The sequence below is a fragment of the Cokeromyces recurvatus genome (assembly GCF_025118155.1).
Source record: "Cokeromyces recurvatus strain NRRL 2243 chromosome Unknown BX663scaffold_3, whole genome shotgun sequence".
Lineage (NCBI taxonomy): Eukaryota > Fungi > Mucoromycota > Mucoromycetes > Mucorales > Mucoraceae > Cokeromyces > Cokeromyces recurvatus.
The window spans coordinates 863,520-889,132 of record NW_026251389.1 but is presented as its reverse complement, the minus strand read 5'-3'; the positions used below and the strand labels follow the sequence as shown (position 1 = coordinate 889,132).

The following is a 25,613-nucleotide window of genomic DNA, read 5'->3' as shown; positions in this document are numbered from 1 at the left end:
ACACACTTGTTGTTCCGCTATAAATACCTTAAAAGGTAATTATTGGATTTTTCTTTACTCAATTATACAACGAGGTTTTAAAAAAAAAAATAAAAAATGTTGGCCTTTGTGGTGTGAGCAAGCATTTGTTTTTTAATTAAATTATGCTTTTATTTATTGTTAAAGAGATTCGACTTAATATGTACAATGGCTTTCTTTTGAGTTTTGTTTTTATATAAAAAAAAAGTAGATATTTAAAGCTTCTAAAAGTTTTAAATACGCTTTTTATTTATATAGTCTGGCACTGATGTTGTAAATCCTTCTTTCATCTTAATGATGGAGAATGACTTGAATAGTAAAAATCTAACAAAAACAGGAAGAAAGTCTATGAAAACTTTGTATAGTTATAATACAAAAAAAAAAGAAAAAATGGAAATATAATAATGGGATATTTATATGTAAGATAAACGATGGTACTATTTATGGACATGTGACTTTGCCACAAAAAAAAATGTGGTGTAATACAGAATTGTATCGGAATATTACATCTACAATAAGATATCTTTATCTTTTCTCCATAAGCTGTCGCGGTTTCAAAAAATATTAATATTTATATTTTTTTTTTTAGCGGGGTAAATAATATATTAATATCAAGTATTAAAATATGTCACTATATTAAAATTTCATCATGAAATATCGTTATATTCATAATATATAATTCTAAATAAATATGTAATTGAGTAGTATCCATTCTATTATTACGTAATACAATATATAATTAATATTATGTCCAGATATAGTCTAACAACGACTATAGGCTGAGTGAATTTTGTGTTGTAAAGCACAATATACTGATTTTATTTCAAATGTTTATTTATTATGTAATAACTGACGTTTTATTTCGACGATTAATTTTGTCATAAAGACAAAATCACAATTATAGCAATAGTCATCGTGACTTCTCTGATTAAAAAAAAATTAAAAATAACTGCTTTCATAAATTTATCTTTCTTAGATTTGCTACAGTATCTTCAAATATGTATATCGAAACCCCTCTTTGTTGATAAAGTCATAGTCTTTATTTAAAAGTTCATATTCTTGTAATTCTCTTATTCGAGACTTTTTGTTTCTGCGTAGTTTAATAATACTGTTGGGGGGAGGGTTTTTTTCTCTCTTATGAACACAGCAACCGGTTTCAGCTTCTTGAGTGCCGATAGAAGCATTTAAAATGGGATGCCTCCAAAGATTTGATAACAAAATTGAACTGATTTCTAGAAAGGCCATAAACAACACTTTTTTTTTCTATCGAAGGATTGTTCCTGAAATCATATTAAAGAAATTGCGCAGAAATTCTATGTGTTGAAACTTTAATTCTATCATATTATTTGATTCGTTACTTTCTAGTAGGAAAGCATTTTTTTTTTATTATTTTTCTCTTCGTTTTTTTGTGTATTTTTACACACTATGAAGTCGTTTGTTTGATAATATAAGCCATGGACCCTATTTTTTCTTGTCGAGGGACTATTCTCAGTTACAAAATCCAAGTAACCTTATACTTGCTTGAGTTTCTATAATCCTTTGAATTCATATTGAATTTTTTTTTCTATTGGCTTGTAGTTTTATATCAGTTAACTCATTTTCCTTCAGCAAGGCATATTGAAAGACTTCACAGCCTTCTAATTTGAAAGTTTTTTTTTTTTTTTTTTTCAAAGAGGCCATATTTAAAAATACTATCAAGGATATTGAATCAATGTATATACATATATATATATATATGTGTGTGTGTGTATATGTACTTTTTTCTTTCCTATATAATACAGTATAAGGCTCTTTATGCCATATAATTCACCATGGTTTGATCTAACATATGAATCAAGAACGTCCTTAATAAAGAAGGTTTTACTTGCATTATTTATAACTCATTCTTTGATAAATTTAGCGTAGATATTATGCATATCTTGATGGTTAGTGGTGGGTTGCTATATTATCATCAGCATTATATTCTACCAATTTCTCCTTAAAATATGGAGAAAATCTACTCCAATGATGCGCTGTTAAAAAAAAAAGGACTTCTCTACAAGATGTACCTATTGTATTAGATAACGAGAACTGCGGGGTGGGAGGGTTAATAGATTCACCGCATTTTCTAATAACTTTTAAAAGAAAATCGAGCATATAAATTATAAAGCTGTAATTTTAGACAAACGATGCAATTAAACAATAATATGCTACAGACTAATATGTAAATTAGATGGCCATTGTGCTTAATGATGACGATATAAGATTAATAAGATACCAAACAATGGATTAAAAAAAAAAAAAGAAGGAATTTCCATGCAAAATACAAAATATTATATACTAAATAAAATTGTATCTAATTCCAACAAATGTCTGATGATTATGATAGCTTAGCATTGTGTGTGTGTGTGTGTGTGTATACACTAAGGAGAGGGAATGAGATGTGCCAAAACGCAACTTAAGCTTCTCTAACTTTTTTGTTTAATTTTTTTTTTACTTTTGTTAAGAGTGTATATTTATTCTTTAATAATGGCTAGTGCTTATATTAATTACTAAGATTCTACATGGTTTTTTGTTTTTTTTTTATTAAATTAGTATATATGGGATCTAACAATACCATCCAGTTTAGATGCAATCATTAAAAGATAAAGGTCTCTCATTTTTGAAATTTGATAGGGTTATTATACAGGTATCTTATTTACTACACCATTCTACTCGCCAGAAAAGAGAGAGCTATTGCTTACCTAGGAGTAGATAAGGTTGTTGTTGTTGTTTTTTTAAGCAGGGGGGATACTTTAACTTTCTAGGCTTTGTATCTTTTCAAACTGTATATACATCTAGTCACTTGATATCTTTTGTCTTTCTCTAGGTTATGTGAATATGTTTCTTATTCTAGAACATATGACACATTTTTTTTTTAAAAAAAAAAGACCATGAATTGTAGTAAAATAGAGTCTATAGCTTTGGCTCGATAAATTAAAGTCTTGTCTTTATATATATGCTAGATTGAATGATTATTATTAAAATGTGAAAAGGAGAAAGGTGGCTAATATTTATGAAATTATACTCTATTTTAGGTAACTTTGTTATTATCTCCTAAATGTACAGATAGACTTGATGCTTTATTATAATATTAATAGAAATAAAGAATGATTAACACTATTTAGTTTACACTTCTTTAATTTTAAAGAAAGAGTTATTATCCCCTTTTATTACTTGGACAACAAAGCTTCTTATCGCTGTTGTAAGTAGACGGCCTTGATAAATCCCTTGTTCTTATTTTTATTTCAAGACAAAGAAATGATTGTTTTGAACTTAAAAGTAAACCAATTAATTTATAAACTGAATAGGGGTTCCGTTCCTCATGAAGCCATAGCGATTTATAAGGGAAATATCTCCCGTCCTCAGAGACCGACACGAATAAACCATGCTCGACAGTATTAGAGGAAATAAAATGATGGAAACAATTGATTTTTGAGAATAAAAGCATCTTAACACACATAACATGTTAAAACCCTACTTGGGGGGGATAAAAATTAGTGTTTTCTCAGTATTAACGAATAAAATGTCATCATAATGATAATAAAAAACAACATCTGATAATTTAATGGTTCTCTTTATCAAGAAGAAAAATAGTTCTCTTCCTCTCTTTCCGTTTTGTGTGTAAATATGAATAGATATAATGATTGTTAATAAAACACGGGGCGGGAGACTATGTTAATATCAGCTTGAATTGCTATTTATAATAATAAAGTTGATTGATAATGATGCCTTCTTTATTTTATGTTTGAATGATTGATTGATCAAGGAAATTAAGAGTAAAATGAAAAAAAAAACTCGAGTATTATCTATTTTATCAAATCAATTAAATAAAGAAGAGCCTATTGTACTACATTTAATTAAGTTAATATAGGAAACTACCTTTACGCGTTTCTATCAAGAATAAAAGTAGACAAAAATGAATTCTTTTGTTTTTTGCTACCAGCATATATACTCGACTTGTTTATTAATAAGAATAATAATAATAAAAAAAAACATCTTGGATAGAAGGGCTCTTTAACAGATACTCGGGAAGGGTGTGTGTGTTTTACGAGTTTCTTACATGTTTGTATTATGTTAAACAAAACCAATAAGCAATAAATAAAGATAATATATTAAACTGATGGTCAAAAGCATTATTAGTAAGCTTCATTTTTTCATTCGTGTTAATATGAGCTTTTTTTTTTGTTGTATCTCTTTTGTATCGGAAAACTGTTACGAGCAAATATATCATTGAGGCCTATATACGTGCGTGCATCCTTAAGAATGACTGTTATCAGCATACTTTTGCAAGTGTATAAATAGGATCGGCTTCTTTGACAGCAGTAAAAGAATTTTTTCGAAAGGAGTCATTTTATATGATTCTGCTCATCATGTCCCTACGCTCTTTCATACTAACATACATACATGTATGCATACATATTTTTCATTTGAATAATTCTTATTTTAATTATTACATCATTATATTGCAACATTTTAATAATTTCCCTTTTTTTTTATCAAGAGATAATGCATTAAACTCAAATTTAATAATTTACCGTTTACGTGTTATTTGTTGCATTATTAGTAGTTACTTTTTTTTTATACATATTTAAAAACAAGTAGAATAATAGTTTTTTTTTAAAAAAAAATAGTAAAATCTCTACTTATTACAAAACTTTATATCACATGCATAAAAAATAGGTAATACAACTTGTCAACTGTCTAAGAATAATACAGCAGCAGCAGCAGCTACAACAACATCAGAAGGTTACTTTTATTTAAATGAACTACGATAATTTAACTTGAAAAAATAGTAAATATTTATTACGTAGGCGACTGAATTAAACTTTATTGAATGAAAATAATAGACTACAAAAAAAAAAAAACTTTAACTTTATTACCGCCGTTGCTGTATTATATAATTTTAACCGCAGCTTCAGAAAATAATTTTTTATCAAATTTCTTTTGAAAGAAGAAATAAGGATCAAAAAGGACTTTTAGTAAAGATTACACAAGGGATATTTTTTTTTCTCTAATTTGTTTGTAAAACGCTGACTTTCTTTATTAACCCCAAAAGTAGTGTATTAAAGAAAAGGAACTACTATAAATGGGATTCATTTGTATTATTATGAAAAGAAGATATGTGATAATAAAGTTCGTTAAATTGTCTATACTGAGTCAAATGGGAAGAAGAAGCTACTACTACTTGATATTATTGCAATTACTAGATAAAAAAAAAGTGTTCTATTATAATGAGAAAATATTCAGATTGAGACTCTTACGTATACTGTTTACATTTGTGCATGTATGTTTATTTATAAAGTAGATTTATTCATCGTTTCTTATTGTCAGCAAGGAGGAAGGGGGGAAAAAACAAAATCTCCTACCCATCTTTATCAAGCTCAGTAACTACAGCAGTATTCAGTTTTTTTTCAATAGTCATCTTATTTACGTTATAAAGAAGAAACACAAAAACGTGGTATTTCAGAGACAGATTCCGGGCATCATGTGAAGTCTGTCTGAGGTGGAAAGAAGCGAAACAGATCCATTTATTCATTTATTTTATTTTTTTAAGAAAATGACAAGCCCAAAGCAGTGATACCATGATGAAGACAATAACAAGTAAATCTTTAACACTATATATCGTTTTCTTTTTTTTTTCTTTTTTTTTTAATTTCAAATAGATTCCTTAGTCATAATGATTGTGTAGTAACAATAAATAATAAATGTGGACTGATAACTGTGTAGAAGCAAAAAGAGGGCCGATATGAATGGATCAAAGCAATTTTAAATGTCTGATTTACAACAATAAGTGTGAATATTTGACATAGAAATCAAGTTGTATTTCGAAAAAGAAAAATAAGATATGAGGAGTCTTCTTTATTGATATTAAAAAAAAAAAGAGTTCATTCTCGGTATAAAACAAATGTGTTCTTATCCAATTATAAGTCAGTTCAAGTAATATCTATTGTACAACATATAAGCGACTATTATTACTATCCATATTTTCTATTAAATAGGTTTGAATTAAAGTAAACAATAGAATAGAGAATTAAAGCTAAATACAACGATGATGATGGGTTAAGTATCTATTTTTAGAGAAATTACTTGTAAGGCGAGTGTTTGAATTTTGTGTGATGTCCACTGTTTTTATGCATTATAAATATACTATTTATTTCCAAAAATCTATGTTACTAGACCACCATTCAGCGGAAATAGTGTAATATAAAAGTGTATCAGAATAATTCAGCATGGTGTCTATTATTTGGACCAACTAAATCTGTTAAAATTATCATTTAGACTTTTGAGTATGTTATATAACTTTTTATTAATGAAGGATGTTTTTTTTTTTTTTTTTTTTTTTTTTTTTTTTTTTTTTTAGATCTGCTACTTCGGATCATCATCATTGTATTATTATTATTATTATTATTATTGCAATAGCATGTTTTATTTCTTGCTTCCTTGGATATTCTTTTTTGCACTATGATAAAATTTCGGGAGATGCAAAAAAAAAAAAAAAAAATCAGTTGTACAAATTCATTGAAAAAAGAAATGCATGTAAACATGATATATACAATTATAAAACAAAGATTTTTTTTTTTTTTTGGTTTAAAACAATTGCTTGATATTAAAAAAAAAATATTTAGTTGTTTTAAAACACATTTTTTTTGTTCACTTCATGGCGGTTTTTTTTTTTTTTTTTTTTTTTTTTTTGAGATCCAAATAATAAAGGGTATTGTGAAACAACAAACAAAAAAAAAAAAAATAGTTTTTATTATTAATGAAAATCACTAGGAGTTTCAATTGATTATCTTTACCAATGAAAGCTCTTTGTATCCAGGGCACAGGAGGAGAGATTGATAGATGCATAATATAAACATGGATAGGGAAGAAGAATATAGTATTTTACATCAAACTAGAGTTAAGAATATTTCTGTATAATTAAATCTTCCATTCAATCCAATCGACATCAGTTCCACGAACAATAACTTTATTGTAAATTCCAAGTGGTGATTCTAATTGATTAACTCTAAACCGATTATTTTCACTATCTGTTGCAATCAATTCACCTTGAACAACTGTTCCCCCATATAAATGAAATTTACATTGAGGTTTTGTGTCAGTCACATTTAGCCAAAGCTGTAAATAACGATCTCGTAACAGATCTTTTTTGTCCATCTTTAATTGAGATGAATTAAAATGAAAAAAAAAACAGACATGGAAAAAAAAAGTTTAATATCTTTAATTGGTTACCATATCCATTTAAACAGTCACATGAGATGCAATGCATTATCATGAAAGTGAATGATTTTTATATATTTTGTATAAAACAAAAAAAAGAGAAGATAATGTAAATGCAAGTGACGCCAGTTTATAGCATTCGTTTTCTCGATATAGAAATGCCGATCCATATTTTGGTAATAGCATGTATTTCATATTGTTGTGTGTGTATGTGTCATGTGTCATTACAATAGATAAAGTAACCTGTACAACAACTATTACTATTAACAAACAATATAAATAGATATGTTATGTATTCAATAAAGAAGAAGAATTCAGCCCAAAAAAAAAGGAGATAAGGGAAAAGAGAATAAACTAATTTGACTTTTTATTAAAGTTTCATGCTACTTACAGCTATTTTAGTAGAATAGAAAAATATAAACTAAAATAATCATAACACTTTATTCTATATTTCCTAAGTAGAACACAATGTATAACACGACTATATCAAATAAATGACATATATAATACATCAAAGAAGTAGTTAGTAGTAGTCTTTTTTTTTGTGTATGTGAGCTTAAAGGTGTCATTATTATTTACAACTACTACTAATTAAATAATCAGCATGCTGTAACTTGTATTTTTTATTTTTTTTTCCTTGATATCCAGTTTTTTTTTTTTAACTTTAATATTTATACTTCTTTCTGCTGTTATTTTATTACAACAATATCAACTCACATGAATTTTATAAATTATTTCTTTTTTCAATACTTTATATGTTGTCAATATATCCTTTTTTTTATTTTATTTTTTTATTTGTTCATAAATAGTTGACTTTTTCTTCTTCTTTCTTTCATTTGTTAATAAAATTGACTTTAAGACGGAATAGCAAAATGTCGTTTTTTTTTTTTTTTTGTCTCATATGTCGTTAGTTAAAAATGACTTGATTTGAACTACCGATAGCAAGGTAATACTAAGCGGAGTTATGAAATATGATGTACAATTGTGTATTTAAATAGAAAAGAAGCAAATCGCAATACACTTTTTTTTTTTTTTTTCTCTCTCTCTATCTTTTTTTTTACTCTTCTTCTTTTTCTTTTATTGTTATCATTACATAAAAGAGTTTAATCTATTATCTTGATTTGAATATATATTTTATAATTAAATGCCAGTTCCTGTTGAATATAGTTCGATTCGTCGTATGAGTACAATTACCATACCTAAACAAGATATTAACTTTGAGTATGTATCATTCTCTATCTCCTTTTTTCTTTTTCTTTTTTTTTTTTTTTTTAAAAAAAACGAAAAAGAAGGAAAGAAAAACGCGCTTATAGATAACTAATTATATAACATTAGTGCTTATGATTTTCAGCTTTGCGTGCCACAAAATGATATTAAAGATGCTTTTGAATCAAAGGATCTTGAAGCTTCGTTTTGTCGTGATTTTGCTTGCTGTGGTCTTGTCCTTGAAGATTTACATGACCTCTTGCAACATTATGAGGAATGTCATGTACGTATAGAAAGTGATGATGGATCATTCTTTGATGAAGAAGACGCTTGGTCTTCTCCTTCTCTATCTTTTGCTTCTCTTGATGATTCTGTTCCAACAAGTCCCGTTTTACAAACAGACATGGAAGTGATTAAAAAAAGGCAGCTGCTTATTTATCTGATCTTTATAACACAACACATGAAGAACAAAAACAAGAAGAGGTAGAAGAAAAGGAAAAGGAAAAAGAAAAGGTGAAATCAAGTCAAGAAACGACTACTTCTGCAGTTAAAAAGACATCCAATCATAATCATAAAAAGAGAACTTATAGTCAATATAGTAGTAGTCATCATCATCATCAAACACCTTCTGCTTTAGATCTTTTAACACAATCTGCTGTAAAGAAATTAGCTATGGCATCTTCTTCATTAAATGGAGGTGATGTTCCTACACCTATTTTAACAGATGAAGAATTTCTTGCCCAAGCAGGTGCTTTATTAGCCTCTGCCAATTCAAGTAAAGTCATATACATCTATAAATCTATTTTTATTTATCTACCTTAATATACTAACTTGACTTTTTTTCTTTTCTGAATAGTCTTTTCAATAGATGCTAATAATGCAGATAAGCCTTACAAATGTCCAGTCTCCGGATGTGATAAAGCATATAAAAATCCAAATGGACTTAAATATCATAATCAACATGGACATTGTAATTTAATTGAAGATGATAGTGATAGTCTTTCTAAACCTTATCAATGTACAATTGGTGAATGTGGTAAACGATATAAGAATTTAAATGGACTAAAATATCATATTGAGCATTCTCATATGGCTGTATTAAATCAAACATTAGCTTCTTTTAGCTCTACTTTATTTAACTCATCAAATGCATCTTTTTAAATAACCTTCATATTCCCTCCTCCTTTCTCATTTTTATCATATCATTTCGTCTTGTAAATATATTTTTATTATTATATTATTATTATTGTCGAAAACATATTTATATATAGTTCAAAGAAAAAAAAAGTATTACTATTTATTGAATAAAGAGAAAAAAAAAAAATCAAATTTTAGAGTCCCTCAGTTGCATAAAAATGTAACACGAAAACCAGAGCAATTAAAGGTCTTTGTCAACAAAGGGATTCAAATCTAGATATTTACAAAAAAAAAAAAAAAAAAAAAAAGAAAAGATAACAATATGTAATGTTGTTGTTGTTGTGAATTAGTCATTACAATTAGCTCAAAGAAGTAGTATATACATGTATATAAAGAGCAATTTATTCACATATATCAACAATCAATTTTAAGAACTCCCCCTTTTTTTTCTTTTTTTTTTTTTTTCATTATTATAAACAACATAATAATGTATTATAAACACATGCATATTATATACTCATTTTACAGTGCTAAATATCATCATTTACTAAAATTAACCTTTCGATAATTGTCTTTATTTTATGATCTAGACTATTCATCTAAACCAAATATTTATATGTATATTATCATGCCTGGAGACTCGTCTTACTTTGCTGATCATTTTTATTTTTATTTATTAGAATTCATTTTGGACTATATCATTGTTTAGAAATCCTTTTCTTTTCTTTTTCTTTTTCTTTTTTTTTTTTTTTTTTTTTTTTTTTTTTTTTTTTTTTTTTTGTTTCATGAGCAAATAATGAGATGGTAAAGCCCTGATATTATGGATATAATATAAGAAAAAAAAAAAAAACTACTTATTGGATTTACGCGTAGTATGAAGTCAACATATACTACTGCGATGTTTATTTATATACATGCATCAGAAAAAAAAGGGGGAGATTTGGGCGTGCAATTAGTTTTATAAATAAGCGTTACTATGTTATTCCTATTCGTTGCTACGCAGCAATAATAATAAACAATGACGCGTAAACTCTATTCACCTCTTCGGTAATAAAATAATTGTTTCAAACAAGAGTGAATAACATGAAAATATCGATATAACAATAAATTACTTTATTTTATAATTAATCTGTTAGTCTAAATGAGTATTGATATATAATAATCTATTCTGTACTAGATAGGATCATGTATCTTTATTATTAATTAAAGTTTTTTTTTTATTTATTTCTTTTTTTTTTTTAAAAAAAAGCTTAAATAAATTCCAGGGATAAATGCTATTTTTATTATATATTTTTTCTTTCTCCCTGTTATCAAAGCTATTAAAAAAAAAAGAAAAGAAAAGAAAGAAAGAAAAAAATAATAAAAAAGACTAAGTTTTCCCACAGCGATATTTATGCAAATGAAGACCAAAGTGAAAAATAATAATAATTTACTGAAGATAAATATAATAAATGCTTGATTTTTGATTTGCTAGTATTCTCTCTCCTCTCCCCCCCTGACACAAATCATATGTCATCAATAACAGTCAAAAAATACTCGTTTGACGTGTCAACGTCGTGTTTCGATAATAACAATTAAAAAAAAAAAAAAAAAAAAAAAAAAAAAGAGTATAAATATGGGTCAATATGTTGTTTTTCCCTTTTTCTTTCTTTCCAATATATATTTTTCTATTCTTTTTTATTAACAAAAAAAAATAATATAAAATAAATAAATCAATAATGGCTTGCCCTTGTACTAAAGAAAACTCTTGCTCGTAAGTTCCCCTCTTCCCCCTTTTTTTTTTCTTTTAATATGTTTAAATATAATTATTTTAAATAGTTGCACCACAACTGGACAATGCAAATGTGGTAACGACTGTGCTTGCCCTGATTGTAAGGCTCATCATCAACCCAAACATAAGGATACATGTGCTTGTAAAGGTAAATCAATTTATATCAATTTGTATAAATCATGTTAACATACGCGATATTTCCTATCCATGGCCGTTATTAGGTTCTGGTGAAGGTATATAAATATATTTTTTAACATTCTATTTAATCAATTTTCTTTATTTACTAATAGGATGTGAATGTGGCTCTGAATGTAAATGCTAAAATCAAAAGTTTAGTCTACTAAAAGGAAAAAAAAAAAAGGGATTTTGCTTGAATTCATTTTATCACACATTTATTGAATATCCACACTGATTCCCCCTCTTTCTCCCTGAAAAAAAAATAAATAATTAACTAAAATTTATCTTTTTTTTTCCTGATATTTATCATAACAATCTTTTTCGTATTTCTAACATTTATTTTAAATAAAAGATTATAAACTATGCATATTATTTTTATTAATTTATTGCATTTTTATTTGTTTCATTTTCCTGCAAAAGTCACTAATGTGTTCCGTTTTTTTTTTTTTTTTTTTTTTTTTGCGCGTAGTTAAAATCTATTCTTTTATCTATATCCATATCTATATATTTATATATCATTATTCATATATACCTTGCTCATGAATGCTTTATTACCTGCTGCTCTTAAGAATTCAAAATGCATATTGCATATTGATCTAGGTAACATTTCCAAAATAAGTTATTCTCAATCATAACTTGATCTCAATTATATATGTTAGATTGTTTTTATTGCCAAGTTGGTAAGAGAAACCAACAACTAGATGTAGATCTAACCCTTCCTGTTTAACCTTTTTTTTTTTTTTTTTTTTTTTTTTTTTTTTTTTTTTTTTTTACAGAACAAGTTAGATTAGGTATTCCATTTGATGTTCCATTGGCAGTTCAACAATGGCAAAACCTAATAGCAGGTAAAGTATAAATATATACTCAATTAAAAAAAAAAAATAGAGAGAGAGAGAGAGAGAGAGAGAGGTGCCCTAATAACTTATAACTAGTTATTTGGTAGTTAATTATGCCGCTAGAGAGTTTGGTATTCAAAAAATGACAACCCTTCAAGAAGCTCAAAAGAAATGTCCCACTATTCGTCTCATTCATGTTGCTACGTATGGACCTAATGATACAGAGCCACAGTACCATTCAAACCCTGATCGCAGTACTCATAAAGTCTCATTAGATGTCTATCGTGCTGCCTCTCGTGAGATCTTTAAGATTTTTGCACAACATGTCAATATAATACAAAAGATTGGAACAGATGAAGGATTTATGGATGTGACAGAACTTGTAAATGAGAGATTAATAGAACGTTATATAAAGCAAAACCCTACTCATGGCTACATAGATCATGAAGTGTGTGATATTGAAATGGATTGGGATAGTTTAGGATATACTGTAAAATCTCAACAGGAAGAGACAGACGGTCAATGGGCTCCTACAACATGGCGAGATTTACAATTGGCATTAGGTGCTGAATTGGCAGCTGAAATACGAAAGGAAGTGTATGATAAATTACATTATTTTTGTTCTGCAGGCATTGCACATTCTAAAGTATTAGCTAAATTATGTTCTAGTAGAAATAAGCCAAATAAACAGGTATACATACATACATACAATACTGTAATTCTAATAATTAAACAATGGTGATGATAATAGACGATATTAAGAGAATCTGCAAGATTGGATTTTATGCGTGATATTCCATTCACGAAAATAAGAAACTTTGGTGGAAAATTAGGTAATGAAGTAGGATCTGAATTTGAAATACTAAAATCGAGTGAGTTATGGCAGTTTAGCATTGAAGACTTTCAAAAAAAATTTGGTGAATCTACAGGCATTTATTTATATAATATATGTCGTGGTATAGACAATGAAGAAGGTATTTGTTCAAGAATAAGAAAAAGAAGAAAAAAAAGAAAGTCAAATAGTTTATATTTTATTAAATATGTATATACGCATCCTTTTTTTTTTTTTTTCCTTCAGTGAGTCCAACGAAAGCACCAAAATCAATGATGGCAGCTAAATCTTTTAATCCTTCTATCAAAACTCCCCAAGAAATGGAAAAGTGGTTTAGTATTCTGGCAGCTGAATTACGAAACCGTATTATGCGGCATTTTGAAGAGTATGGAACATGGCCCAAAACAATAACAGTAAATAGACTCTTTATTAAATGAGAACATAGAGTACTCATTTATCTATGTTTTTATACGGCATTTTATTTTATTTTTATTAGATAAGATATGCATCAATTCATCATAGATCCTACCGTTCAAAATCTTTACGTTCATTCTCTCAAAGTGAACTTAAAACACCTGGTAATTTAATATATACATGTATATAAACATATATATATATCTATCAGTTTAGCATGTGTAATACTAAAGTAGCACTATTTAGAAATAATTGCAAAACGGTGTGGTCAATTATTTAATTCTTTAGGAGATGGATATCCTTGTATTGGCCTTGATTTTTGCGCTTCTAATTTTAGTTCATCTACATCATCCTATCGTATTAATCAATTCTTTACAAAGACAAACAAGCCTATCCATGACAGTAGTAGTCCTTCAGTCATGAATACAATAGATACTAAGAAGAAAGGAGGATTGTTTTCTTATTTGGCTAATACTGGTCATAAAACAAATGAGGATAATGATAGCTTTCTGTGTGAAAAATGCAATAAAAGAATTCATATTACAGCTATTGAAGAACATTCAGATTATCATTTTGCGTTAACGTTGATGGATGAAGAAAAAAATGAATCATCAAAAAGGAGAGAAAATAGAGATGAAGAAGAAAAAAGTATAAAGAAGAAGCAAAAAAAGACATTATTCTTTCAGTCAAAAAACACAACATCGTCCTAATCTATTCTTTTTATTTATTTAAATACATATTACTTGAATATACATCATGTATGCTTCAACTACCCATAATAATTATTAGCGTTTTGTTAAGGATTTTCTACTACTTTGAGATTCTTGAATAGATGATCTTCTACTCTCAGATACACAATCTTCTTCAATTGTATTTTTATAACCATTAAATCTAGTTTCATAGCCATGATGTATCGCTATGGCATCATAATAGGAGGGCACAGCGTCATCCATTGAAAATCGATCCATCGGTAATTGGTTTTCTTCCTTGACGTCTCTGTTATCCAAATGATGGGTGTTTGGATAAGTCGCATTGGAATTGACATTCTTTGAAAGTTTACTGGATATTTTGCCAGTATTTGTAACCCAATGAATAGTAATGACATTGATGGTGACATCAATGATACAGCATGACAGACAAAGAACACCTCGCTCTCTTCCGTTCAAGATAGTCAAGGCCATGATATTGGCCAAGGAAACCAAAAGAGAGACAATAGAGGCAACTAATGTACGTCTAGCCACGTGATGAAGTCGAGATTCCTTCCAATTTACTCGAACCCCATCACCTGTATGTACCAAAGGCCTTACAAATAAAATGGTCATGTACATGTTGAAAACCTATACATGTATATATAAATATATAAATATACAAATATATATATATGTATACATATATTTATATTTGTATCTTTTAGTACTATAAGAAATTACAAAAGAAGGGGGGGAGAAAAAAAATCAAACAAACAAACATTATTTTGTTCTCCTTACAAAATCATAAATCTATCATATGAACAAAGACAAAATAAATATATAATATAAATTTTTATACATGGTATAACTTACAAGCAATGGAATACTGGCAATAGGTTGTAGTCCAATTATACACATGCCAGTTTCCTCTAATTCGGCTATATGAAAAATAATCTAAACATTATATAATATGATTATTTGTATGTCAAAAAGAAAAAAAAAAAGAAAGAAAGAAATACCATTAATGTAAAAATAGCTATGTAAGGTGTCAAAAGAAATATATGAAATCGATAGGATATTGTTTTCCATCTCGATTCACGACTTGCAGAAACAACCCACACTTTTTCAATCAACCTAGTATAAATAAATAAATATGTATACAAATATGCATTTATTACAATTGTGAATCATTTATTTACCAGCAATAAATGACAATTTTGGTTCCTGAATAAAAAATGTCGCATGTCATCTCGGAAAGAAAACAACTCATATAATTGCCATTATTTGTTGATGCAAAGATAGCAGCAGACATTGTAAATGACCATGACAAAATATATAAAGTCAAAACAAGCCAACGTGAATAAGATAGATATTTGAATTGCACGTTAAATGTTTTAATGCCAAAGAGGACGGACATGATAGAAATGGAAAAAAGTGATACTAGTTCCGAGAGAAGTTCTCCACTATCAGGCTGTGTAGATTTTTGAAAATTAGAAGGGTCAAATCTAGACATGATATATATTCTTTTCTCTTGAAACAAAGAAAAAGAAAAGAAAAAGGAAGAGAAGGAACAAGTTATTATCAATACATGCGTTGTACAACAATTAAACCAAGTATGTAGCTCACTTTTTTTTTTTTTTTTTTTTGAATCTTATTTCATCTCTCCCTAAAATACGTTCTGAAGGCTATAGAATACTTCTTCTTCTTTTGTTCTATTGCTCTTTCTTTCTTTTCTTCCTTTTTTTTTAGTTATGTTCTAGGTGTGATATAGATCAACTAAATATTTACTTTGTAACTTTTAATAAGCTTGAAGAATATATGTGGTATATACTATATATATGCCAAAAATAAATAAATAAAAACCTCCTGAAAAGGTAAAGTGAATTAAACTTATTCTAGATTAAAAAGAATAAAATAGTATGAAGATCGATTCTAAAATAATTTTGCTTATACAATTTAGTCCCTAGTGTATATGAATTTGTCACGTATATATTAACTCTTGTTCAGATATAAAAAGTTTTTTTTTTTTCGGTAAATAATACCTTTGTTTAATGTATTAACTCGACTTGTTCTCCTTTACGATCGTAGTTATAATAAAAGGTAAATCATCTTTTATATCATAGTGCATGACATTTGACGTTATTATTCATGTTGTTATTCATATTTCCATTTTTGGTATTTTTTTTTTCTAACAAAAAAGAAAGATCACATGAATTCTATTACATAACAACTAATTTCAGACTTTCATCCTCAGCAAAAGGTACAAATTTATTAAACCAAAATTGAAACAGTTTCTCCATATTCGCATCTTTGTTTTGAATCCAAATAAAGAAAAATTGTCATGTAATTCTTTTTTTTACTTTATTTTATTTTATTTTATTTTATTTTTTTTTTTTTTTTTTTTTTAATTTCAATTTTTTTTTTTGTGTGAAAGAGAAAAAGAATTATAAATAGAATTATAAAACAAGCTATGAATAGGTCAGCGCCTATCCACTTACAAAGCTCAAAATCGGCTCCTGTTCAAAAGACAACAAAGCAGTATAGTTTTGAACCACATCGTTTACCACCATCACCACCACCATCAACATCACCTTCCTTTAAATCAGTCAATTCACCTACACGTATTAGCGCCTTGCGTGAAGCTCGTCTTAATCAAACATTTCTATTTCAATCTAATGGTCGATTACGTTCTCATCGTGTTGGATATGCTATCTATGGCCCACACAATGGACATCCGGCATTTGTTATTGGAGGATATGGCTGTACACGACTCGTTGGTATCATGTTTGAAGAATTAGCAATACGTTACAACATTCGTATGATCTGGCCAGAACGACCTGGCTATGGACTTAGTCAACCCATTTCTTCTCAACGAATACGAGCTCTTGATTGGGCTCACGTCGTTATTCAACTTGCCAATCATTTGAAAATTGATAAATTCAGTATCATTGCTCAATCGGTAGGAACTGTCTTTGCATTAGCTGTAGCATATCGATATCCTGAACGTGTGGTGGGCCCTATTTTCTTGATTTCACCTTGGGTCTCAACACAGGCCGCACAAACATTTAAATGGACTCGACGATTACCTGCCCCACTTGTAGCCAAGACGATCTCATTGGCCCTTGATGTCATGTGGATGTTCACAAAGTCGACAACAACATTACCATTTACTAAAGATAATGATGATGATGATCATCGTCATCATCGTCATCATCACCATCACCCCGTTAACAATTCAAAGTTTCGAAATACGATCGTAGCTTTTGAGGAGGACGAGTTATTGGCTTCATTTGAAGAAGAGGCAGCATTTGAGTTATCGACCGATTTTCCAACACAACGACCATTACGGCATTTTGTTCGACCCAGACATATATCACTTTATTTAGCCATGAATCAGCAACGTCTGTCAGAGAGCTATAGTCAAGGCCAGTTATGCGATGTCATGGTTGCCCTTGAAAAATATCATATGTTTGGATTTAGTTATACAGATATAAAAGTGCCTGTTTCTGCTGTCTGGGGTGATAAGGATGGACTGATATCAGCCAAGGCAATTCATGTATTCGCTAATAGTTTACATGATGTTCGACTCAAGATATTAGAAAGTGAAGGTCATGATTTGGTATGGAAGGAAGGTGTGATGGAATGGGCCATTCGTGGTATTTCAGAACGATTTACAGACATGAAGAAAAAGTGTTGATGAAACTAATTTTGCGCATATTTATTAATATTTATCATTTTAATCTTTGTTATATGGCATGCTTTAAACTGTATTTTTATTTATCATTTGCATTTAATACATTATTATACATTTTTTTTTCATTTTACGAGTAAATATATTTAATATGTAATTTTATTTAATCAATAAAGAATGAGATTAATCTTTATATATACAACATCAGAATTGGATATTATTCGAATTCATTAAACCAAATTTCATATTCGCCTTTAATTTATTCATCATGTGTTGTAATGAGAAGGTTAAGGGTTTCTAATTATACTATCCATTTCCTTCCCTACCTCTTTTTCTTTTTCTTTTCATTTGATCAATAAAAGAGATCAAAAGAACTTCAGATTGAAAACTATATTAAATTAACTTACATGACTTTTTAAATAATTCAAGTATTTTTTTTTTTATATTTGTCTTCTTTAGCAGAAAAAAAAAAGAGGAGGACTGTAATAGTATAATCATAGAAACAAAGCACAAAACACTTTCTCTATCAAAATTGAACTAAAGTTCCAAATTTTTTGTTAACAAACGTGTTTAAGGAATTAAAATTCTTTTCATTCTACACGATCTATCTATACGTATTATTATACTTATTTTGTTTATACTAATTAATCTCGGATAACTGTTCAAATTGGCAATAACTTCATTAATAACGAATTCAGCAAATCCTCATTTATTTATTTTTTATCGTCAATGATGTATGAGAATAACAAAATAAATATGAATAATACATATTATTTATAATTAATAAATCGCGATTAGACTAAAAAGAATAAGAATGTCCTTTTTTACAAGTTGATTATAAATTTTGAAAATTAGTTCAATATAAAGAAAATAAGAGAAAAAAAAATTTTTTTTTCACCCTTCATTAAATGGAGAAATTTAGGCAACGAGTCAATCTACGGTTACACAAGATACCGCGTTTCCCAACAGAGCCTAAAATGGAGGTGAGCCCTATTTTTTTTTTCTCTAGTATAAACTGGTCCAATTATTTGCTCTTTCCTGGTTGATCCATAGTTTTCAACTATTTTTCTACTTTTAGTCCTATTTATCACATTTATCTTACTTTCTTATTATTATATGTTTATCACCGAACCTACTAAAAAAAAAAAAGTTTATTATTTATAAAGCCATTGGGTTATGAACTTTCTGATATTAATTTTTGAAGAATGTGTTCACTAGTACAAAAAAGCTCAATGATAGACAAAGTTCTAAAGTAACATGTGTAGTGTCTAAAATATAAGCTATACGACGAAAAACAGCTATAGTTTTGTTTTGCTTTTTTTCTTTCTTTTAGGAGAGAATGTAAACAATATGAATCTTGAGACGGCTTTTGACAACATTTGTGGTATTTCTCTTAAGGTATCAAAACAAAAAATAAGTTTAAATTAGTTAACACGACCCAACAATCGCTCTAAAAGATGATTATGAGAGGTATTTATTGAATAATACAGGGATATCTGAGAAGAGTTGGGACTATATTAGTTATGACCGAATGAAGTCTACAACGTCCTTAAATCTATAGATTATGAAGAAGTATATTAACAAATTGAAATAATCCCTTCTTCTATATTATTTGTCCATGTACTTTGAATAAAGGGTAACTAACTATGATTACTTGCGTATTTATACCATTAGTAGAAAATAGTTTAAGAAAGTCGTATTCATTTTAGTTACAATTTGATTCATCTGCTTGTTCCTTTATATACATAATATTATCGACCATTCCCCCCCCAACGAGCTAAAGTGTCCCCTCTCTCCCTGGGGAACTATAATGAAATCAAAGAAAGGCTTGAGTTATTTATGTTAGACTTTCATATTTTTTTTTCTTGTCCAGTGGCAATAGTAAGGCTTGGTAAAATAGATATCCTGTTATTCTTTCAAATTTCTGGCTTATTTCTGCATCACTTGAATAAAATCACACCTGCTCACTGCATTTTTCTTTTGTACCCAAAAAAAAAAAAAAAAAAAAAAAAAAAAAAAAAAAATTACGATTGTCTATAAAATCATCCAGTTTTATTTTTTTTTAACAGTTTAATTCTAGATTAGAAATCTACTACTTGGTTTTTCTTCTTTATAGCTCATGATAAGATTGCCACCTACTTCAGCCAAATTAACAGTGGATGATATAAAAAACTTTAAAGAATTACTAAAAAATACAAGCTATTCTGATTCTACTGATAATGATGAAGCTATTCTTCAGAATTCATTTTTGAGTCGATTTCAATCCAATTTTAGAGAAAAGGATATGGAAAGTAGATTAGGCCTCAATAATGTCAAAAGAGTAAAAAGAAGTCAATCATTTCAAAATTAAAATAATCATATACCTTCGAATTGTCTTTTATATAAATTAAAATATTACAGTAGAAAATGTATTTTAGAATGTTACAACACGCAATAAACTTTCACTTTTAATATTATATATCAAAAGAATTAAACTTTGTTAATTGACAAACATGACATGACAATGAATCGAGTCATTTCAAATAACGAATTATAGACTAGATCCTTTTGTAAGGATCATTCCAATTTTTTGTAACTTTTTGTGGCAATAAATTATTTTTTAAAAAATAAATAAATAAAAAAGTATCCCCCCTTTTTGGAATGATGATGTATACATACGTATGCAATATCATCATTGCTTCTATTTATGTTTTTGCTATTTAAATAAATTCATGCTTAACCAAAGTAAAGGATTATCATAGACTTGAGCATCTTCTATCAATTTTATGCTATACAGTACTCTTTTATTCTGTTAAGGCCTATCCATCTTTTAGATGCATCTTCTTGTTGTCGAAAAGAGTCTTTTTAAATACTCCTTGTTGCTATTAGCACTGTACATGTGTGTATATTTATCTAAATCATGTGTGTTATATATTTGGCAAGTTTTATTATCAACTTTAAGGATAGACGTGCCTTTTCTGGCTGCATATACTTTCCAATGACTTTTTTAATCTTCTTATAGAGGAAGTGAATAATTTACCTCTCATAAATAAATTTATTCAGGGATATAAAATCATCTTTTTTTTTGGAAATAGAAGCATTCATTTTACATAATTATGCATTAAATTTCTAATAAAGTTATTAGTATAGTCTAAACTAGTAGTTTGATATCAAGACTCTATCTAACAAGCTTCTAAAATATTTAAAGATGAATAAAGATTAGGTAAAGTTATCCTTCAACATGGTGATCTCTTTTATCCAAGTATACTATGCTATCTAAGCCATTAATAATGTCTAATCTTACTGGTAAACTTTTATAGTATAATACAGATAAAGCTAACATTATAATGTACATCTTATTCTCTATTGATATTAATAAAACGAAAATTATCCAAGCTATCATTTTCCTGTCATTTATAATAATATTGATAAATGATTATTATTTTTTTTTTTTTCACAGATAAAATGCAGATTAGCAATAGGTAAGTTCACAAAAACCCAATTTAAGGCTTTAGAATATGTGCAAGCCATTTATCATCCTATTATATGTATACAATGCTACTTGGTGGTGGCCCAATTAGTTATAAGCTCTTGTACTACTGAGCCTCATTTTTTTTTTTTTTTTTTTTAAATGAAATATGTTACATCCTGTTGCTACTTAGTGTATGAAGCACTACAGTTTTAAATGCTACTCATATTTCCCAGACAAACATCAGATTTAGGCTTCCATAAGTACGAAAGAATATGTCTACAAACTGATTATTAATTAAAGTTGCAATAACTACTTTCCTACTCTTGTTCTCTTCTATTCATAAGGGTCTGCTTTATAAATTTCTATGACTAATAATCAAGAGCAAAGTGAACCAAGTCGTTGGCTTCTTAAGTAGACTATCAAGAGGCACTCCTGAACGTTGCCATCTTTCATTTTCATGACTACAAACTATTTATATTTATTCAATACTGTATGAATCCTATGTTTTTCCTTTTTTTGTTCAAGCTTTGTTTCTTACAAGCCAATGCTTAACTGTAATAAGTTTGTTTAAACAGCTTAATGTTTTCCATATAATATCAAGCATCAAACTGTTTCTTCTTTTAAGATCTCTACCTTAACTGATAATACACCTTTTTGTCTAATTAATATTACAGTCATTCTTCTTCCCCTCATTAGTTAAAGGATTTGTATATCCCTTCTTACGTCATATATCCCTTAACTTAAAAGAGTTTTTTTTTTTTTCCTTTTTTATTTGTATGTTTGTATGCATTTGTAATTAAGTCCATGATCTAATCCACATGAGCAAATAGTTTCTCAATAAATGTTCATTAAGATCCTAAATTAACATGTTTTTTTTTATTAACTAGTACTGTTCTTGCCTAATAGAGTAGTGAATATAATTAACAATATTGGGTTTTCGGAGCTATTTAAAGTACTTTGCTGCACATAATGTTGTATACCGCGGATGCTTTGTATACCCTCAATATTGAACCCTTCAATTTCTTAAAAGGTTTCCGCGGATAAAGTTGAAGTTTAGACACAAACAGCTGCCACTTCTATTTTGTTGTTCTTTTTACTTGTTTATATTCACACATGTATATTTAAAGCACAGAATTTTTTATTCTCTTTCTTTCTTTCTCTCCCTCTCCCTCTCTCTCTTTTTTTTTCTTTTTTTCTTTTATCTGTGTATATTTATATAAATATTTATATACATACACATATATATATTTTTTTTAAAAAAAAAGGTTGCTATGAAACATGATCTCGAAAATAAAAAAGACCAAACAAAGCCAAAAAGGTTCAAAGTAGGGAAAGCTTGTTACACTTGTCGCATCAAGAAGATCAAAGTAAAATAAATCAAATTTAATTTAAATGTATACACTTGATGACATTTTTCTTTTTAATTAGTGTGATGGAGTACAGCCTTGTATGCAGGTATTTGAAAATACATACATTCAAATGTATACATAATAACATATTTTTTTTTTCTTCTTACATAACTTGTTCATATGTATATAGTGCAAAGGTTAGATAAAATAAAAAAAAAAAATTAATTAATTAATAATGTAATTCATCATGTTTTAAAATTAGTTCGTAAAAGACCTTGTACCTTTTCTAAAGATGGTACAATAGATTCAAATCAACGTGTTGAAACTGATAATGCATCACAAGAACAATCACCATCATCAAGTGCTTCAACGCCATCAGCAACTCCTCATCTATCATCTTCATCGCAACTTGATGAAAAGCAGATTATATCCATGACAGAGGCACTTACCAGATTAAACAAAATTTGGCCAGGTGAAGGGAGAGAAGGAAAGTGGGAAGTAGCTCAATCAAAATTACTTTTACATCCTTTTCCAAATCGACAATTAACAAATGAACATGAAGATGCTTTTGTACATCAAACAAAGGCAATACAACAACAATGCATACGACTTTATTACAAACATTGTTATTCCATGTTCCCTATTGTCCCAAAACGTTTATTTTATAAACAGTTTGATTCCCTTAGTCAAAAAAATACAACTTCTTCTGAATCCTATTTATTAAATCCAGCACTCATCTTGATCATGATGGCACATGGAGCTCAAAGGAGATCTACAGAAGAAATAACAGACACTATAACAGCAGAAGCAGATAGTTATTTTCTACAAGCTCGTTCTATTTTACTAGATAACAATTTGGTAGATCAACCAAAAATAAGTACAGTTGCTGCCCTCATCTTGATGAGTTTATATGAATCTAGTGTAAATCCTTATCCAGTTATGTATAGTGGCATAGCTTTTCAAATGGCACTTGATTTGAGTTTAATGCGAGATTATCGTGGTGAAATTGATTTTGAAAGAAGGAATGAAGATGGCGATTTACAAGAACTAAGAAAACGCACTTGTTGGGGCTGTTATGCGTTAGACAAACTAATTCATATGCAGACGGGCCAGTCATGGATGCTTCGAAGTAAAGATATTGAATTAGATATGCCTTCATTGTTACCAGGAGACAATGTAAAAGAGCATGAGACATTAGAAGGATTTGTAGCTCTTTTAAAACTCCTACAAATTGCAGAACGTGTTTTACAACCTGCATCACTACAACAGAATGGTCAACCTGTAGTTCGAACCCATGCACACGATCAGATGTCTTTGAATACTGATAACGACCTTTTGCACTGGCTAAGGACCTTACCTTCTCAATTACAATGGACTCCAGTAAATAATAATTCACATCAACTACCACCACCACCATCAAATGCGATGGTATACCATCTTCATCTTATTTATAATTTCATTGAACTTAGCGTCTTGAAACCTTATTCATCTTCAAATGTCAAATCCATTCACCAAAGATCTGCTATTGTAGCTGCACATATAACACGTTTGATAACAAATCTGTCAACAACACATACCTTATGGATCTTCAATATAAACTTATTGATGAGCGCTCTTATGGAAGCAACACGATTTCATTTAAGGTTATGTTCAAATGATGAAAATCTTCCACTTGCACGACAGGCACGAATGATGTTTCAACAATCTATGATGGCCATGAAGCATCTTTTGTCGGTGATGGTGTTGAAGCAAGCTACAAAAAGCATCCATTTAATGAACGAGTTTGTAATAGCCTTGGAACAAGCAATATCTGAAGCTGATGCAGCAAATCTTAATTTCTTTAATGGAGAAGAAAGTGATATTATGACACCTTTTGTCCTTGGCAATACACGATATATGGAGGAAGAAAGACAACAGTGGTCCAAATTGGATTATTTTGCGAATGGATTAATTACACCACCAACTGCAAAAGCAAGAGGATTTACTATGTCATCGACCATGTTTGTTCCACCTAACACATTCCCTGATTATGATATTGGCCATAGTGCAATTACAGCGACAGATCATGCATTTTCTACTCGGTTTTATTCTGCAAGGTCTTCTCTAGATGAGCTCTTGTCTAATACTACAACCCAGTCATGGCAAAGGGCCCATCAAAAGACAGCGTCATCAAATAATAACCAACAATTATTAATGAATCAATCTAATTCTTCTGACATTGCAGCATTTGTCGCACAACAAATACAGGATAATAATCAAAATAGCAATGGTAGTCACGAACAACACAATTGGCCCAATCATAGTACATCTACATCTAATACTACTACTACTACCACTACTACTACCACTACCAATAATAACAATACTAATACTACTAATACTAATATAAAAAATGGAACAACCTCTCAACAACAAAATGCTAACAATTCATCTACATCATCTATAGAGAATGAAAGCTTATTATATACATTATTATCATCCAATCAAGAAAGAGATAATAATAACACTCAGCAAAGAAGGTCTTCTTCTCATAACGACTCCTCATCAACTACACGACAAAACTATAACAGTTTTGTTCAACCTTATATGAGTATTGGTTTAGGTATTTATGCATCAGCACATCAACATCATAATGACGTAATTAGACAACATCTGCCTGTAAATAATAAAGGGCCAGCAACAATGCTGTCTCATACACAACAACATCAATAAATAAATAAATATATTTTGCCTAAATATGGATATTTTTTTTTTTTTTGAAAAAAAAAAAATCAATTTAAATCAAGCTGAGTAATTAACA

General features: G+C 28.6%; 9 protein-coding genes across 9 annotated transcripts; 7 read left to right on the top strand and 2 right to left on the bottom strand.

The window, feature by feature from the left end:
• Positions 1-6,729: 6,729 nt before the first annotated feature.
• Positions 6,730-7,590, bottom strand: BX663DRAFT_497061 (uncharacterized protein). The gene has a single exon (XM_051525857.1). The coding sequence runs from the start codon at positions 7,195-7,197 to the stop codon at positions 6,961-6,963; it is 237 nt and encodes a 78-aa protein (XP_051386590.1). The 5' UTR covers positions 7,198-7,590; the 3' UTR covers positions 6,730-6,960.
• Positions 7,591-8,287: 697 nt separating this feature from the next.
• BX663DRAFT_497058 (uncharacterized protein) lies at positions 8,288-9,896 on the top strand. The gene is made up of 4 exons (XM_051525856.1): positions 8,288-8,481; positions 8,596-8,854; positions 8,890-9,241; positions 9,323-9,896. Exons 1-4 carry the CDS (start codon positions 8,405-8,407, stop codon positions 9,625-9,627), a joined length of 993 nt encoding a protein of 330 aa, XP_051386589.1. The 5' UTR covers positions 8,288-8,404; the 3' UTR covers positions 9,628-9,896.
• A 1,369-nt stretch (positions 9,897-11,265) lies between these two features.
• On the top strand, positions 11,266-11,923 carry BX663DRAFT_497055 (uncharacterized protein). The gene is made up of 2 exons (XM_051525855.1): positions 11,266-11,356; positions 11,422-11,923. Exons 1-2 carry the CDS (start codon positions 11,322-11,324, stop codon positions 11,558-11,560), a joined length of 174 nt encoding a protein of 57 aa, XP_051386588.1. The 5' UTR covers positions 11,266-11,321; the 3' UTR covers positions 11,561-11,923.
• A 109-nt stretch (positions 11,924-12,032) lies between these two features.
• BX663DRAFT_198658 (uncharacterized protein) lies at positions 12,033-13,412 on the top strand. The gene is made up of 4 exons (XM_051521733.1): positions 12,033-12,151; positions 12,211-12,231; positions 12,328-12,396; positions 12,495-13,412. The coding sequence occupies exons 1-4, from the start codon at positions 12,091-12,093 to the stop codon at positions 13,127-13,129; spliced, it is 786 nt and encodes a 261-aa protein (XP_051386587.1). The 5' UTR covers positions 12,033-12,090; the 3' UTR covers positions 13,130-13,412.
• BX663DRAFT_198676 (uncharacterized protein) lies at positions 12,816-14,381 on the top strand. Its single transcript, XM_051521734.1, has 5 exons — positions 12,816-12,984; positions 13,060-13,361; positions 13,466-13,632; positions 13,716-13,797; positions 13,880-14,381. The coding sequence occupies exons 2-5, from the start codon at positions 13,172-13,174 to the stop codon at positions 14,341-14,343; spliced, it is 903 nt and encodes a 300-aa protein (XP_051386586.1). The 5' UTR covers positions 12,816-12,984; positions 13,060-13,171; the 3' UTR covers positions 14,344-14,381.
• BX663DRAFT_497043 (uncharacterized protein) lies at positions 14,339-15,936 on the bottom strand. The gene is made up of 5 exons (XM_051525854.1): positions 15,522-15,936; positions 15,342-15,456; positions 15,196-15,276; positions 15,121-15,132; positions 14,339-14,970 (listed from the first exon to the last, which is right to left on the bottom strand). Exons 1-5 carry the CDS (start codon positions 15,833-15,835, stop codon positions 14,419-14,421), a joined length of 1,074 nt encoding a protein of 357 aa, XP_051386585.1. The 5' UTR covers positions 15,836-15,936; the 3' UTR covers positions 14,339-14,418.
• Positions 15,937-16,448: 512 nt separating this feature from the next.
• On the top strand, positions 16,449-18,019 carry BX663DRAFT_548763 (Alpha/Beta hydrolase protein; the record flags this gene model as incomplete). The annotated part of the gene is made up of 3 exons (XM_051531099.1): positions 16,449-16,497; positions 16,563-16,582; positions 16,757-18,019. The coding sequence occupies 3 exons, from the start codon at positions 16,449-16,451 to the stop codon at positions 18,017-18,019; spliced, it is 1,332 nt and encodes a 443-aa protein (XP_051386584.1).
• A 2,049-nt stretch (positions 18,020-20,068) lies between these two features.
• BX663DRAFT_497039 (uncharacterized protein) lies at positions 20,069-20,644 on the top strand. The gene has a single exon (XM_051525853.1). The coding sequence runs from the start codon at positions 20,133-20,135 to the stop codon at positions 20,361-20,363; it is 231 nt and encodes a 76-aa protein (XP_051386583.1). The 5' UTR covers positions 20,069-20,132; the 3' UTR covers positions 20,364-20,644.
• Positions 20,645-22,572: 1,928 nt separating this feature from the next.
• On the top strand, positions 22,573-25,553 carry BX663DRAFT_497038 (fungal-specific transcription factor domain-containing protein). Its single transcript, XM_051525852.1, has 4 exons — positions 22,573-22,831; positions 22,893-22,919; positions 23,004-23,010; positions 23,076-25,553. Exons 1-4 carry the CDS (start codon positions 22,736-22,738, stop codon positions 25,523-25,525), a joined length of 2,580 nt encoding a protein of 859 aa, XP_051386582.1. The 5' UTR covers positions 22,573-22,735; the 3' UTR covers positions 25,526-25,553.
• The last annotated feature ends 60 nt before the right edge of the window (positions 25,554-25,613 follow it).

Bases quoted from the DNA above. Each gene is read 5' to 3' on its own strand.
- BX663DRAFT_497043 (XM_051525854.1), bottom strand. From the start codon at position 15,835: ATGTCTAGATTTGACCCTTCTAATTTTCAAAAATCTACACAGCCTGAT. The intron at 15,457-15,521 runs GTAAATAAATGA...TATTTATACTAG, and splicing joins AAAATTGTCATTTATTGCTG to GTTGATTGAAAAAGTGTGGG. The intron at 15,277-15,341 runs GTATTTCTTTCT...TATAATGTTTAG, and splicing joins TAGCTATTTTTACATTAATG to ATTATTTTTCATATAGCCGA.
- BX663DRAFT_497038 (XM_051525852.1), top strand. From the start codon at position 22,736: ATGAAACATGATCTCGAAAATAAAAAAGACCAAACAAAGCCAAAAAGG. The intron at 22,832-22,892 runs GTAAAATAAATC...CTTTTTAATTAG, and splicing joins GTCGCATCAAGAAGATCAAA to TGTGATGGAGTACAGCCTTG.
- BX663DRAFT_198676 (XM_051521734.1), top strand. From the start codon at position 13,172: ATGCGTGATATTCCATTCACGAAAATAAGAAACTTTGGTGGAAAATTA. The intron at 13,633-13,715 runs GTAAATAGACTC...TATTTTTATTAG, and splicing joins CATGGCCCAAAACAATAACA to ATAAGATATGCATCAATTCA. The intron at 13,798-13,879 runs GTAATTTAATAT...AGCACTATTTAG, and splicing joins AAGTGAACTTAAAACACCTG to AAATAATTGCAAAACGGTGT.
- BX663DRAFT_497039 (XM_051525853.1), top strand. From the start codon at position 20,133: ATGATAAGATTGCCACCTACTTCAGCCAAATTAACAGTGGATGATATA.
- BX663DRAFT_497058 (XM_051525856.1), top strand. From the start codon at position 8,405: ATGCCAGTTCCTGTTGAATATAGTTCGATTCGTCGTATGAGTACAATT. The intron at 8,855-8,889 runs GTTTTACAAACA...GATTAAAAAAAG, and splicing joins ATTCTGTTCCAACAAGTCCC to GCAGCTGCTTATTTATCTGA. The intron at 9,242-9,322 runs GTAAAGTCATAT...TTTTCTGAATAG, and splicing joins ATTAGCCTCTGCCAATTCAA to TCTTTTCAATAGATGCTAAT.
- BX663DRAFT_497061 (XM_051525857.1), bottom strand. From the start codon at position 7,197: ATGGACAAAAAAGATCTGTTACGAGATCGTTATTTACAGCTTTGGCTA.
- BX663DRAFT_497055 (XM_051525855.1), top strand. From the start codon at position 11,322: ATGGCTTGCCCTTGTACTAAAGAAAACTCTTGCTC. The intron at 11,357-11,421 runs GTAAGTTCCCCT...TATTTTAAATAG, and splicing joins ACTAAAGAAAACTCTTGCTC to TTGCACCACAACTGGACAAT.
- BX663DRAFT_198658 (XM_051521733.1), top strand. From the start codon at position 12,091: ATGAATGCTTTATTACCTGCTGCTCTTAAGAATTCAAAATGCATATTG. The intron at 12,152-12,210 runs GTAACATTTCCA...TATATATGTTAG, and splicing joins CATATTGCATATTGATCTAG to ATTGTTTTTATTGCCAAGTT. The intron at 12,232-12,327 runs GTAAGAGAAACC...TTTTTTTTACAG, and splicing joins TTGTTTTTATTGCCAAGTTG to AACAAGTTAGATTAGGTATT.